The sequence below is a fragment of the Mizuhopecten yessoensis genome, unplaced genomic scaffold, assembly GCF_002113885.1.
Source record: "Mizuhopecten yessoensis strain PY_sf001 unplaced genomic scaffold, ASM211388v2 scaffold497, whole genome shotgun sequence".
Lineage (NCBI taxonomy): Eukaryota > Metazoa > Mollusca > Bivalvia > Pectinida > Pectinidae > Mizuhopecten > Mizuhopecten yessoensis.
The window spans coordinates 66,146-81,822 of NW_018403576.1; the positions used below are offsets into that span (position 1 = coordinate 66,146).

At 37.1% G+C, this 15,677-nt stretch overlaps 1 protein-coding gene across 1 annotated transcript in view; it reads left to right on the plus strand.

Moving 5' to 3' along the window:
• The window catches only part of LOC110449943 (alpha-2-macroglobulin receptor-associated protein-like), a 28,795-nt gene extending 19,429 nt beyond the window's left edge, over positions 1–9,366 (plus strand). The window contains exons 3-7 of the mRNA XM_021497128.1: positions 526–663; positions 2,347–2,442; positions 5,667–5,908; positions 8,698–8,856; positions 9,151–9,366. Coding sequence (XP_021352803.1) covers positions 526–663; positions 2,347–2,442; positions 5,667–5,908; positions 8,698–8,856; positions 9,151–9,222 — 707 coding nt within the window. The 3' untranslated portion in view covers positions 9,223–9,366. The remainder of the gene's footprint in view (positions 1–525; positions 664–2,346; positions 2,443–5,666; positions 5,909–8,697; positions 8,857–9,150) is intronic.
• The last annotated feature ends 6,311 nt before the right edge of the window (positions 9,367–15,677 follow it).

A 15,677-nucleotide genomic window follows, 5' to 3' on the forward strand; every position in this document is an offset into this window, starting at 1 on the left:
TTAGGGTATGATCTGAGTTTAGGGTATGATCTGAGTTTAGGGTATAGTCTAAGTTTATGGTATGATCTGAGTTTAGGGTATGGTCTGAGTTTAGGGTATAGTCTAAGCTTAGGATATGATCTGAGTTTAGGATATGATCTGAGCTTAGGGTATGATCTGCGTTTAGGGTATTGTCTGAGCTTAGGGTATGATTTGAGTTTAGGGTATAGTCTAAGCTTAGGGTATGGTCTGAGTTTAGGATATAGTCTAAGCTTAGGGTATAGTCTAAGCTTAGGGTATGATCTGAGTTTAGGGTATGATCTGAGTTTAGGGTATAGTCTAAGCTAAGGGTATGGTCTGAGCTTAGGGTATGGTCTGACATCTGTTCAATATTATGTCTGTCTGACATCCTTACAGAATCTGTCTGCTATCCATTCTCTGTATTCATGTTACCTTTATATTATGTATTAAAACAACATTTCCATATTTCCAATTTCACTGAAATGAATGTATCAACAGGTTTCAACTATTTTTTTTGTATTTCAGAAATTATAAACAGATATGGGCTCCAAGATGTTATATCTGTCCCTCCTAGTCCAACGTTCTCTAATGAAATTCCACAAGAATTCCACGATAAGAAACTCCAAAAAATGTGGAAGAAAGCTGAATTGAGTGGATTTACAGGTGAGGCGAAAAAAGATTTTACATTGCTGATCTGTCAGATGTTATTTGATACCAGGTTATGTTCATTCTGCTTCCTGTTAAGGTGTGTCTATGATCATTCCACTTCCTGTCAGGGTGTGTCTATGATCATTCCACTTCCTGTCAGGGTGTGTCTAATATCATTCCACTCCCTGTCAGGGCGTGTCTAATATCATTCCACTCCCTGTCAGGGCGTGTCTAATATCATTCCACTTCTTGTCAGGGTGTGTCTAATATCATTACACTTCCTGTCAGGGTGTGTCTAATATCATTCCACTTCCTGTCAGGGCGTGTCTAAGATCCTAATAACATTGCACTTCCTATCAGGGGGTGTTTAAGATCATTCCGCTTTCTGTCAGGGTGTGCATATGATCCTTCCACGTCCTGTCATGGTGTGCCTTTGACACAATGACTTCTGGTCATTGTGTGTCTAAGATCCTTCCACTTCCTGTCAGGGGGCTGGGTGTATAAGTCTTAAGATCATTCCACTTCCTGTCAGGGTGTCTCTAGCATGAAGCTAGAAGTCGACCTAAATCCTATGTACAATTAAAATCTGCCACAATAATGTAACAACTATTCACAAGATAATGATGTAACAGAACCACAGTCCAATAAGAACATCATATATCCAGTGATAAATTGTGATAATTAACCATTTATGAGTTATGAGTTATTATCTCATTTTTAGCTCACCTGGTACGAAGTGCCAAGTGAGCTTATGCCGAGGTGCGACGTCCGTCGTCCATCGTCCATCGTCAATATTTTACTTTAAACGACTTCTTTTTAATAACCGTAAGGCCTAGGGTAATGATATTTGGCCAGAAGCAAACTGAGATGAAGGGCTACAAAGTTTGTTAAAATTAATGACCCTAACCCATTTTCAAGGTCACAGGGGTCAAATATGTTAAAAACTTTAAACATCTTCTTCTCGATAACCAAACTGCCCAGGGAGATGATTTTTGGCCAGAAGCATGCTTGGGGAAGGGCTAACAAGTTTGTTCAAATGAATGACCGTCAATTGTATTAAAGGTCACAGGGGTCAATTGTCTTAATTTTTTTTTAAACAACTTCTTCTGAATAACCAAAATGCCCAGGGTGATGATATTTTGCCAGTAGCATGCTGAGATGAAAGGCTATAAAGTTTGTTTAAATGTATGACCTCGAATCATATTCAAGGTCGCAAGGAGCAAATATGTTCAAAATATTTAAAGAACTTGTTCAGAATAACCAAAAGGCTCAGGATGTTGATATTTAGTCAGTAGCATGCTGGGATCAAGAATTACTGTTTGTTAAAGTGAATGACTTTGACTTATATTCAAGGTCACCGGGGTCAAATTTGTTTAAAATCTTAAAACGACCTCTTCTGAATAACCATGGGTCCCAGGATGTTGATACTTTGCAAGTTGTATCCTGAGATGAAAGGCTATAAAATTTGTTCAACATAATGACTTTGTTCGACTTTCAATCACCGGGGTGAAATGTTTAAAAAAAAAATAACAGGCTCTTTTGAATGAATTTTAATCATAAATACTGATATTTTGCCTGTAGCTTTATTTTAGATCACTTTTAAGGTTATAAGTGGGAGATTTATACCAGGTGAGCGATGCAGGCCCATTGGGCCTCTTGTTATTGATATATTCTTATTTACCTGCTGTTTTCTTGTAGATGAGGAATTAAAACAACTCAAAGAGGAGTTTTGGCATCAGCAAAATAAACTGGATGAGTACAACAGTCTAAAGGAGGAAGGCTTTAAATTTGATGGTGAGATAAATACCAAAACAGTGAGAAAGCTAATAATGTATTAATTCATCATGCTGCATATTGTCTTTGTCAATCAAAGATTGTTTTTGGTTTAGAGATCAGTCCATACTTACTTCCATTACAAATATTCCAGAAAATTGTGTTACCTGAAATAGGTGTCATGATACAGCTCGCCTGGTTTGAAAGACCAATGTGTCATTATACAGCTCACCTGGTTTGAAGGACCAATTTGTCATTATACAGCTCGCCTGTTTTGAAGGACCAGTGTGTCATAATACAGCTCGCCTGGTTTGAAAGACCAATGTTTCATTATATAGCTCGCCTTGTTTGAAGGACCAGTGTGTCATAATATCGCTCGCCTGGTTTGAAGGACCACTGTGTCATTATACAGCTCGCCTGTTTTGAAGGACCAGTGTGTCATTTTACAGCTCGCCTGGTTTGAAGGCCCAGTGTGTCATTATACAGCTCCCCTGGTTTGAAGGACCAATGTGTCATTATATAGCTCGCCTGGTGTGAAGGACCAATGTTTCATTATATAGCTCGCCTGGTTTGAAGGACCAGTGTGTCATTATACAGCTCGCCTGGTTTGAAGGACCAGTGTGTCATTATACAGCTCGCCTGGTTTGAAGGACCAGTGTGTCATTATACAGCTCGCCTGGTTTGAAGGACCAGTGTGTCATTATACAGCTCGCCTGGTTTGAAGGACCAGTGTGTCATTATACAGCTCGCCTGGTTTGAAGGACCAGTGTGTCATTATACAGCTCGCCTGGTTTGAAGGACCAGTGTGTCATTATACAGCTCGCCTGGTTTGAAGGACCAGTGTGTCATTATACAGCTCGCCTGGTTTGAAGGACCAGTGTGTCATTATACAGCTCGCCTGGTTTGAAGGACCAGTGTGTCATTATACAGCTCGCCTGGTTTGAAGGACCAGTGTGTCATTATACAGCTCGCCTGGTTTGAAGGACCAGTGTGTCATTATACAGCTCGCCTGGTTTGAAGGACCAGTGTGTCATTATACAGCTCGCCTGGTTTGAAGGACCAGTGTGTCATTATACAGCTCGCCTGGTTTGAAGGACCAATGTGTCATTATATAGCTCGCCTGGTTTGAAGGACCAGTGTGTCATTATACAGCTCGCCTGGTTTGAAGGACCAGTGTGTCATTATACAGCTCGCCTGGTTTGAAGGACCAGTGTGTCATTATACAGCTCGCCTGGTTTGAAGGACCAGTGTGTCATTATACAGCTCGCCTGGTTTGAAGGACCAGTGTGTCATTATACAGCTCGCCTGGTTTGAAGGACCAGTGTGTCATTATACAGCTCGCCTGGTTTGAAGGACCAATGTGTCATTATATAGCTCGCCTGGTTTGAAGGACCAGTGTGTCATTATACAGCTCGCCTGGTTTGAAGGACCAGTGTGTCATTATACAGCTCGCCTGGTTTGAAGGACCAATGTGTCATTATATAGCTCGCCTGGTTTGAAGGACCAGTGTGTCATTATACAGCTCGCCTGGTTTGAAGGACCAGTGTGTCATTATACAGCTCGCCTGGTTTGAAGGACCAGTGTGTCATTATACAGCTCGCCTGGTTTGAAGGACCAGTGTGTCATTATACAGCTCGCCTGGTTTGAAGGACCAGTGTGTCATTATACAGCTCGCCTGGTTTGAAGGACCAGTGTGTCATTATACAGCTCGCCTGGTTTGAAGGACCAGTGTGTCATTATACAGCTCGCCTGGTTTGAAGGACCAGTGTGTCATTATACAGCTCGCCTGGTTTGAAGGACCAGTGTGTCATTATACAGCTCGCCTGGTTTGAAGGACCAGTGTGTCATTATACAGCTCGCCTGGTTTGAAGGACCAGTGTGTCATTATACAGCTCGCCTGGTTTGAAGGACCAGTGTGTCATTATACAGCTCGCCTGGTTTGAAGGACCAGTGTGTCATTATACAGCTCGCCTGGTTTGAAGGACCAGTGTGTCATTATACAGCTCGCCTGGTTTGAAGGACCAGTGTGTCATTATACAGCTCGCCTGGTTTGAAGGACCAATGTGTCATTATACAGCTCGCCTGGTTTGAAGGACCAATGTGTCATTATACAGCTCGCCTGGTTTGAAGGACCAATGTGTCATTATACAGCTCGCCTGGTTTGAAGGACCAATGTGTCATTATACAGCTCGCCTGGTTTGAAGGACCAATGTGTCATTATACAGCTCGCCTGGTTTGAAGGACCAATGTGTCATTATACAGCTCGCCTGGTTTGAAGGACCAATGTGTCATTATACAGCTCGCCTGGTTTGAAGGACCAATGTGTCATGATACAGCTCGCCTGGTTTGAAGGACCAATGTGTCATTATACAGCTCGCCTGGTTTGAAGGACAAATGTGTCATTATATAGCTCGCTTGGTTTGAAGGACCAGTGTGTCATTATACAGCTCACCTGGTTTGAAGAACCAATGTGTCATTATACAGATCACCTGGTTTGAAGGACCAATGTGTCATTATATAGCTCGCCTGGTTTGAAGGACCAATGGGTCATTATACAGCTCGCCTGGTTTGAAGGACCAATGTGTCATTATATAGATCACCTGGTTTGAAGGACCAGTGTGTCATTATACAGCTCACCTAGGACCAGAGTGTCATTATACAGCTCGCCTGGTTTGAAGGACAAATCTGTCATTATATAGCTCGCTTGGTTTGAAGGACCAGTGTGTCATTATACAGCTCACCTAGGACCAGTGTGTCATTATACAGCTCGCCTGGTTTGAAGGACCAGTGTGTCATTATACAGCTCGCCTGGTTTGAAGGACAAATGGGTCATTATATAGCTCGCCTGGTTTGAAGGACCAATGTGTCATTATAAAGCTCGCCTGGTTTGAAGGACCAATGTGTCATTATACAGCTCGCCTGTTTTGAAGGACCAATGTGTCATTATACAGCTCGCCTGGTTTGAAGGACAAATCTGTCATTATATAGCTCGCTTGGTTTGAAGGACCAATGTGTCATTATACAGCTCACCTGGTTTGAAGGACCAATGTGTCATTAATTTTCTTTTGGTCGAGAGATGATATCCAAACGGGGAACTATTTACAATATAGCTTTTAATGAGAATATTTGGGCATGATATGATTAAATATCCAGGTGAGCAACACAGGCTCCCCGGGCCTCTTTGTGATGGAATTGATCAATAAATCATGTAGAATTGAAACCAAACTCAATATCCTTGTTTATAGATTTAATGGACAATAGTCTGGACCCTTATCAAGACAAGACTTTTGATAAGATGTCTAAGACAGAAAGGCAGATGGAGTTAAAGAGGAGAAACAAGGATTTGAATGACCAATACCGTGACCTTCATGAGAATTTGGACAAGCCAGGTGATGAAGAACTAGAGTTTACTGACCATAGGGTTTACGAGTTATGGGCACTAGCGAAGAAGGCAAACATGTCCCACGAAGAGTTAGCAGAATTTAAGGTACGTGTAAATAATTGTTTTATAAAATTGTGATGAGCTTAGTTGTTAAGATTGACAATTTCAAGTTATTTTTGTGTCTGTTTTATACCCTGGTCATTTTATAAGGGATGTATATGGTGTTGCAAATGGTACTCCCATTCTGTCAAATTGTACCCAGGATATTGCTGTACATTCTATACTTGGTGTTATATAACAGTTGAAATATATTTCCTCACATCACATGGAGAGTAGTAATATATAACTGACAAATTTCGAATTTGGTAGCTACAATTGTAGGACTAGCTTATATTTTTGGTCAAAATATATACAATGAATTTTTGAAAATTTACTTATTAACAAAGGTACTATCAAATTTAATTTCTGGAAAGATTTTAATTTCAACAAACTTCTATATGTAAATATTGTGTTATGAGGGCCCAGAACTAGAGATACGGGTGCCCTATAGTAATCACTCTGTCTGTCTGTCTGTCTGTCTGTCTGTCTGTCTGCCTGCGTCCTTCCACAAATTTTGTTCTTGGCTGATAACTTTGGTTTTTATTGACCGATGGACATGAAACTTGGTCAAGATGTTCAGTTCACAAAAATACACATTAAGATAAAAAGTCAAGGTCAAAGGTCAAGGTCATCAGGTTCAAAGGTCAATGTCAAATTTTACATATTTTCACTGATAAACATTTTGTTATGATGTAATGAAGCAAAATTGATCAGAATTGAACAACAATTCAACTGACCAAAGGTCAATGTCATCGGGTCAGGGGTCAAGGTCAAATTTTGTAGCTTTTCACTGGTTAACATTTCGCTATGACACTTTGAAGCAATGTTGCTCAGAATTAAACAAGGAGTCAATTGACCAAAGGTCAAGGTCACTGGGTCAAAGGTGAAGGTTACATTTTGTACCTTTTCCCTGATGAACATTTTGTTATGACATGATGAAGCAATGTTGTTCAGAACTTAACACAGAGTCAACTGACCTTAGGTCCAGGTTACGGGGTCCAAAGGGTCTAGGTCAATATTTGTATTTTTCACTGTTAAACATTTTGTAATGATAGTAAGAAGCAAAGTTGGTCGGAATTAAAGAATAAGTCAACTGACCAAATATCAGGGTCACTGGGTTAATGTTCAAGGTCATTTGGGTCCAAAGGTCAAAGACAAAGTGGATCTCTGACTTTGACCCTGGCTCTTGATGGAGGAGGTATATAAGGTGAAATAAAACAAATCAAAGCTAACAAATGCGTATTGTACCGGTATTTACATTTCTGTTAGCCCAGCAAATATGGAGGTGGAAGGAAACAAAACTCACATCATAGTACATGTAAAATGTATATTTTGCTTCCTTGCAATTCTTTTTGAAGTCCAAATGTCAAACGTCAAGCTCAGCTATATGGGCAGATTGCTTCTTGATGATTATGGGGGATATACTGCCACAAGACGGGGCCCTTACTGACCTTTCAGTGTTCTAGTTTCCATTGGTTATCATTACAGTATATTTAGCTCACCATGCACGAAGTAAAATTTTGACAACAGCACACGACGCAAAATTGTAAAAAAAAAAGTTTTACAACTTTACTGGGATCCAGATAATTCTGCAACCAGGAAGGTAATCTTTAATTTCAGACAGAACTTAGGAAAAAAATTACTAGTTGGGGGGGTCAAATTTTGGGTCAAAAATAGCAATTTTTGGCATTTTTTTGGTAATTTTTGATGTGGTAACCATGGTTTTCACACAAGTGACATACATAGAAAAAAGAGGTTTATACACTTCTCAGTACTTTATATGTATTGTAAATGTAATGTAGTTTACAAATATATATACATGTATACATGTGTTGTGTAGGGTAAATCCACTGTGTTTACATTTCCTCGACATGTGCCTTGTTTATCAGAGTCGGGCCATTTCTACTGTACAATGCTACCTCAGGTCAAAGGTCAACTTTAAGTGCTAGTCAGGGGTCAAATGTCAACTTTGGTTAAAATCTTTAACAATCTTCTGCTAAAGTTCCGTAAAGCCCAGGGTCATGCTAGTTGTCCAGTGAGTACCTGGAATGGAGTGCTATAAAGTTTCCTCATTAAAATGACCTTGACCTAATTTCAAGTTCACAGGGGTCAAATTTGTTAAACATTTCAAACAACAATATCCTAAGAACCATTTGGACTAGAGTCATAATGCTTGGGTATGTTATGTAGACCAGCACTGCAAATCTTATTCTCGATTACAGTAATAAGGTCAAAGGTCAACTTTAAGTGCAAGTCGGAGGTCAAAGGTCATCATTGGTAAAAGGCTTTAACAATCTTCTTCTCAAGTTCCATAAGGCCCAGGGTCATGATATTTGGTCAGTAGGTACCTGCAATGAATTGCTATAAAGTTTCCTCATTAAAATGACCTTGACCTATTTTCAAGATCACAGGGGTCAAATATGTTAAACACTTCAAACAACATTATTCTTAGAACCATTAGGACTAGGGTCATGATACTTGGATATGTTATGTAGACCAGCTGTGTGAATTGTTTTCTTAATTACAGTAATGAGGTCCAAGGTCAACTTTAAGTGCAAGTCGGGAGTCAAAGGTCAATGTTGGTTAAAAGCTTTAAAATTCAAATTTCAAATTTCAAACAAAAATATCTTCAGAACCATTTAAGAGATGTTAAAATGTCTTGTGTTCTAGTTACCAAACTTGGTCTTAAGTAACCTATATGTCAGTATCATGTAACAAAAAAAACAGGTGAGTGTTACAGGCTCTCTGGGCCTCTTGTTAAAATAGTTATTCCCTGTCTATTTGTTCCCTAACAGATGGAATTGCAGCACTTCCAGCGTCGGATCTCCAAGCATGATTATTACCAGGACCAGCTGTCATACACAGAGGATCTACTCAAGGATGACGTTAAACAGGGGGAATTCCCTGAGAAACACGCTGAGATTAAACAACGGGCACAGAATATGGAGAAAACCGTAAATACCCTATATCTGTTGTTCTGCTAATATAATGGTATTGACTATTTTGTAGAAAGTCATTTGTGAAAAAGGCCACACATTTTTCGGTTACCTTAACGGTGGTTTTGTGGAAGAGTGTTTTTCACACATTTTTTAAAGCAGATTTATAAAAGCAGGCTGCTAGAGAAAGCCTTTTTTCTTAAAAGAAAACCCCAGTTTTTTCCCCAATTCCATGAAGGGTTTTTATCAGGTAAATTAAAGTGCATGTATTCTGTTTAAAATGACATTTAAAATACTTTTTCTGTGTTACAGGTGCGTAAATACCATGTCCATTTAAAAGACACAGTAGAAAAGGCTATCAATAAGAGGCATACAGAGCTATGATCCTGAACGGGATATATACAAGTCAGAGAAAGAGAGCAATAACTCTGAGAATGAACCGGGCTAACAACTAGTATGGTAGCAGTGTACAGTAGCAGTGTACAGTAGCGTACGGTGGCCATGGGTGATATTTTTATGCAATGAATAACCTATGTAATATTACATGTATCAAATTTAAAAAAAAAACAGCACTAAAATTGGCATATCCATGATGAAGTGGACTATGTAGGGCTTCACATTTGAAAAAATAAATCGAATTTGGTTAGAGACTACATTTTTGGCCATTTGCAAATCTATGTCTACACAACAAAAGCTAGCTTTTCATGTAGTCTATTTTTGTACTCAGCACATGTGTAAATATTGTGAAAAATCCAGTTGAACGACCTATGCTAAAACATGAGTATTTCTGTTACCAAGTAGATGATATTCAATTTAAGACAGGTTAAAATAAAAAATAGTACTTGCAAGGGTCAAATTTTGGGTTAAAAATCATGATTGCATTTTTGGGCATTTTTTTATGTGGTTTCACAAGTCCTAAATCTGGGCAAACCACTTTTTGAAAAAAAAATCATTCTTCTTAAAAAAATGTATTCAAAATGTAGTTTATATATATATATATATATATAGAATAAAAACAAATTTTTCAGATCGTCCGCTAGGCCTTTCTGCCTTCTAGGGCTTCTTCAGGCGGATTGATGTTTATTTATCACCGTTGGTTACATGACGTCATCAATATTTGTATAGTCAACAATTTTAGTGACGTCATAAATAAACAAGCATAGTGACGTCACAAACAATACCAAGACAGAGAAAACATCTACATACAATACATTGCAAAAATCATTGTGCATTCAGGCTGGGTTTGAGGACCTTTATAAACATATTTTCTTTAATTTCTCTTGCAACTACATCGTCGCTATTCAGTTTGTAAATAGGTAACACATGAAAATCATCTTTAGAACATCGATGCATATGTTTGCTAACTTTTAAAAATCTTAGTTCATTGTCCTTCATTTGTTGTCTATGTACATTCATTCGTATTCTCAATTCACATCCGGTCTGTCCGATATAAAATTCACCACATTGTTTACANAAAAAAATGTAAGAAACCAAGGTGTGGTACATGTAAGATTATCATTGAATGTAAAGACTACGTTTTTGCAAATGGTTCCAAAATAGAAATTAGATCAGACATTAACTGTAATTCTAAGAATGTTATTTACTCTTTAATATGTAAACAATGTGGTGAATTTTATATCGGACAGACCGGATGTGAATTGAGAATACGAATGAATGTACATAGACAACAAATGAAGGACAATGAACTAAGATTTTTAAAAGTTAGCAAACATATGCATCGATGTTCTAAAGATGATTTTCATGTGTTACCTATTTACAAACTGAATAGTGACGATGTAGTTGCAAGAGAAATTAAAGAAAATATGTTTATAAAGGTCCTCAAACCCAGCCTGAATACACAATGATTTTTGCAATGTATTGTATTTAGATATTTTCTCCGTCTTGGTATTGATTGTGACGTCACTATGCTTGTTTATTTATGACGTCACTAAAATTGTTGACTATACAAATATTGATGACGTCATGTAACCAACGGTGATAAATAAACATCAATCCGCCTGAAGAAGCCCTAGAAGGCAGAAAGGCCTAGCGGACGATCTGAAAAATGTGTTTTTATTCTATATTTTCCTTCGCAAGGACTTATTTATTTATTATCTACTATATATATATATATATATATGTATGTAGGTGTGTTGTGCAGGATGAATCCGCTATCCATGTTTATCTGAGACATGCCGTTTCTTTTAGGATCAAGCCATTTCTACTGTACTCTGCTACCTGTGTACTTGTAAGCTTTATTTGTGTTCATGCATCCAAAAAGTGCCTTTATTGTGCCATTGTAGATTATATATGTAGAAGTAAAAAAGGTTAAAGTAGTCCTTGTAATGATTAATGAACAGGATGAAAGCGGAGAACATTTTTTTCACAAAATATATATATATGGAAATGTAAACCTAAAAAACTTGTAAAATGCAAGTAATTATGTTAAATATGAGTTAATTGACAGAAAAGGGTGCTACATTTTAACATGTATAGTGTATATGTAATGTGTTCATTTGTCAATTAGCTCAATTTTTATTTGTAAACATATATTGACCAAAACCACTTCAAATTTGTGAATTGAAAGAGGAAGGGAGAGTGTTGCAAATGAGGGATTTTGAATGCATCATTAATATTTGATGGGTGTCTGACACTGTCGTCATTCCATTATTGCTGTGTATCATGATCTGGCTGTTGTTCAGTGTAATTATACATTTTTTTATTTATCATGAGTAGTAGTTAACATTGTAGGTAAACTGTTTCTGTATTTTGTTTTTGGATTTAAAGAAATTTCCATTGTATTCATGCAATAGATTAAAAATTCAATGAAAAAACCCTACATTGAACTAAATCTGAATTTCAAATGCTATAAATAGTATTATATATAATCAGATAAACATTCCAAGTCCTTGTGATGGTTCAATATAAAAAACGAAAGACAGAGTTTCTTCGACTTCCCTAGCGATTTCTCCTCTTCAGGTCCTGTCAACATGAATAACTAACAGTTCCCCTGATGAACCTCTAAAGAGGAGAAAGCGCTAGGGAAGTCAAAGAAACTCTTGTCTTCTGGTTTTCTTTTTTATATATATATATATATATATAATGTTGATCTGAACCTTTATACCACCTTGAATCTCTGGAAGTTAAGAATTTACTTTTCACCTAGTTGTGTCTGCTTTATTTATTACAGAGAAGGATCTAGTCTCCACAAACAAATGTGTTTTTGTATTTATTACACACCTGTATGTTCTCTGCTACTCTATGTTCTATGTTACTCTATGTATTACACCCTCTAACACCTGTACGTTCTATGTTACTCTATGTATTACACCATCTAACACCTGTATGTTCTATGTTACTCTATGTATTACACCCTCTGACACCAGTATGTTCTATGTTACTCTATGAATTACACCCTCTAGATCTGACTCCTGTATGTTCTATGTTCCTCTATGTATTACACACTCTGAAACCTGTATGTTCTATGTTATTCTATGTATTACACACTCTGAAACCTGTATGTTCTATGTTATTCTATGTATTACACACTCTGAAACCTGTATGTTCTATGTTATTCTATGTATTACACACTCTGAAACCTGTATGTTCTATGTTATTCTATGTATTCCACCCTCTGACACCCGATGTTCTATGTTACTCTATGTATTGCACACTCTGACACCTGTATGTTCTCTGTTACTCTATGTATTACACCCTCTAGATCTGACTCCTGTATGTTCTATGTTCCTCTATGTATTACACACTCTGAAACCTGTATGTTCTATGTTATTCTATGTATTACACACTCTGACACCTGTATGGTCCATGTTACTCTATGTATTACACGCTCTGACACCTGTATGTTCTATATTACTCTATGTATTACACACTTTGACACCTGTATGTTCTATGTCACTCTATGTATTACACACTCTGACACCTGTATGTTCTATGTTATTCTATGTATTACACCCTCTGACACCCGATGTTCTATGTTACTCTATGTATTACACCCTCTGACACCTGTATGTTCTATGTTACTCTATGTAGTACACCCTCTGGCACCTGTATGTTCTATGTTACTCTATGTATTACACCCTCTGACACCAGTATGTTCTATGTTACTCTATGTATTACACACTCCGACACCTGTATGTTCTATGTTATTCTATGTATTACACACTCTGACACCTGTATGTTCTATGTTACTCTATGTATTACACCCTCTGACACCTGTATGTTCTGTGTCACTCTATGTATTACCTTAAACCATGCTGGGATACACTACTTTGATATCAAACTGGAAAAATACAATCGGCTCTCTACTGACTCGGTGAGGGATAATTTCTCTTCAACTTGTTTGGTCGAACCAGACTTGTAAACCAGTGGTCTGGTTTTTAATACCTAGTGAGGCAATGGAAACGGTGTACATGTAATATGTACAATCATCTTGTAACAATTTACTATAGACGATCTGTTTTAGTGCAATATATAAACGTTTGTGTTCTTTACAAAATTAATGTTACATTTCCATTTCCTTAATTTGTTTTACAAGTCAACCACTTCAAACAAACTTTGATCAAATGACTTTTGATAAAGGGTTGGTTTGATTTTCATTTGATAGGATGCAAAGTGATATTGAAACCAAGAGAAACATTTCCATTTGCAATGAAACAAAAATAAAATAAGTCAGTTGATAAACCTGTTGTATATCACTAGTGATGATAAACCTGTTGTATATCACTAGTGAGAAATACTAGTAGCTAATTAATACATAGGAGATTATTATCATATTGACACAATCACTAGTTATTGTTCATCGTCCAAGGTTTACAATTTTGTATGTGTTTAGTGTGCTATATGTTTTTGTTTGTGTAGTTTATGATAGTTTTCTGAGGTCGACACCAGAGTTTATTGTAATGTGTGTATTCTTTTACCAAGATGTTTTACCTTGTCCTATCTACATGTCCTTTATGTTTGAAATAAACATATCACAATCTACATACATATCACAGTCTACACAGTCTACATACACATCCCAATCTACATACATAACACAGTCTACATACATATCACAGTCTACACAGTCTACATACATATCACAGTCTACACAGTCTACATACATATCACAGTCTACACAGTCTACATACATACCACAGTCTACATACATATCACAGTCTACATACATATCACAGTCTACATACATACCGCAGTCTACACAGTCTACATACATATCACAGTCTACATACATATCACAGTCTACATACATATCACAGTCTACATACATATCACAGTCTTAATTCATATCACAGTCTACATACATACCACAGTCTACATACATACCACAGTCTACATACATACCACAGTCTACACAGTTTACATACATATCACAATCTACACAGTCTACATACATACCACAGTCTACATACATATCACAGTCTACATACATATCACAGTCTTAATTCATATCACAGTCTACATACATACCACAGTCTACATACATACCACAGTCTACATACATACCACAGTCTACACAGTTTACATACATATCACAATCTACACTGTTTACATACATACCACAGTCTACATACATATCACAGTCTACATACATATCACAGTCTTAATTCATATCACAGTCTACATACATACCACAGTCTACATACATACCACAGTTTACATACATATCACAGTCTACACAGTTTACATACATATCACAGTCTACACAGTTTACATACGTATCACAATCTACATACATATCACAATCTACATACATATCACAATCTTCATACATATCACAGTCTACATACATATCACAATCTACATACATATCACAGTCTACATACATATCACAGTCTTCATACATATCACAGTCTACATACATATCACAATCTACATACATATCACAATCTACATACATATCACAGTCTTCATACATATCACAGTCTACATACATATCACAATCTACATACATATCACAGTCTACATACATATCACAGTCTTCATACATATCACAGTCTACATACATATCACAATCTACATACATATCACAATCTACATACATATCACAGTCTTCATACATATCACAGTCTACACAGTCTACATACATATCACAGTCTACATACATATCACAGTCTTCATACATATCACAGTCTTCATACGTATCACAGTCTACACAGTCTACATACATATCACAGTCTGCACAGTCTACATGCATATACCACAGTCTACACAGTCTACATACATATCACAGTCTACACAGTCTACATACATATCACAGTCTACACAGTCTACATACATACCACAGTCTTCATACATATCACAGACTACATACATATCACAGTCTTAATTCATATCACAGTCTACATACATACCACAGTCTACATACATACCACAGTCTACATACATATCACAGTCTACATACATATCACAGTCTACACAGTCTACATACATACCACAGTCTACACAGTCTACATACATACCACAGTCTACACAGTCTACATACATACCACAGTCTATACAGTCTACATACATACCACAGTCTACATACATATCACAGTCTACACAGTTTACATACATATCACAATCTACATACATATCACAATCTACATACATATCACAGTCTTCATACATATCACAGTCTACACAGTCTACATACATACCACAGTCTACACAGTCTACATACATACCACAGTCTACACAGTCTACATACATACCACAGTCTACATACATATCACAGTCTACATACATATCACAGTCTACATACATATCACAGTCTACACAGTCTACATACATACCACAGTCTACACAGTCTACATACATACCACAGTCTACACAGTCTA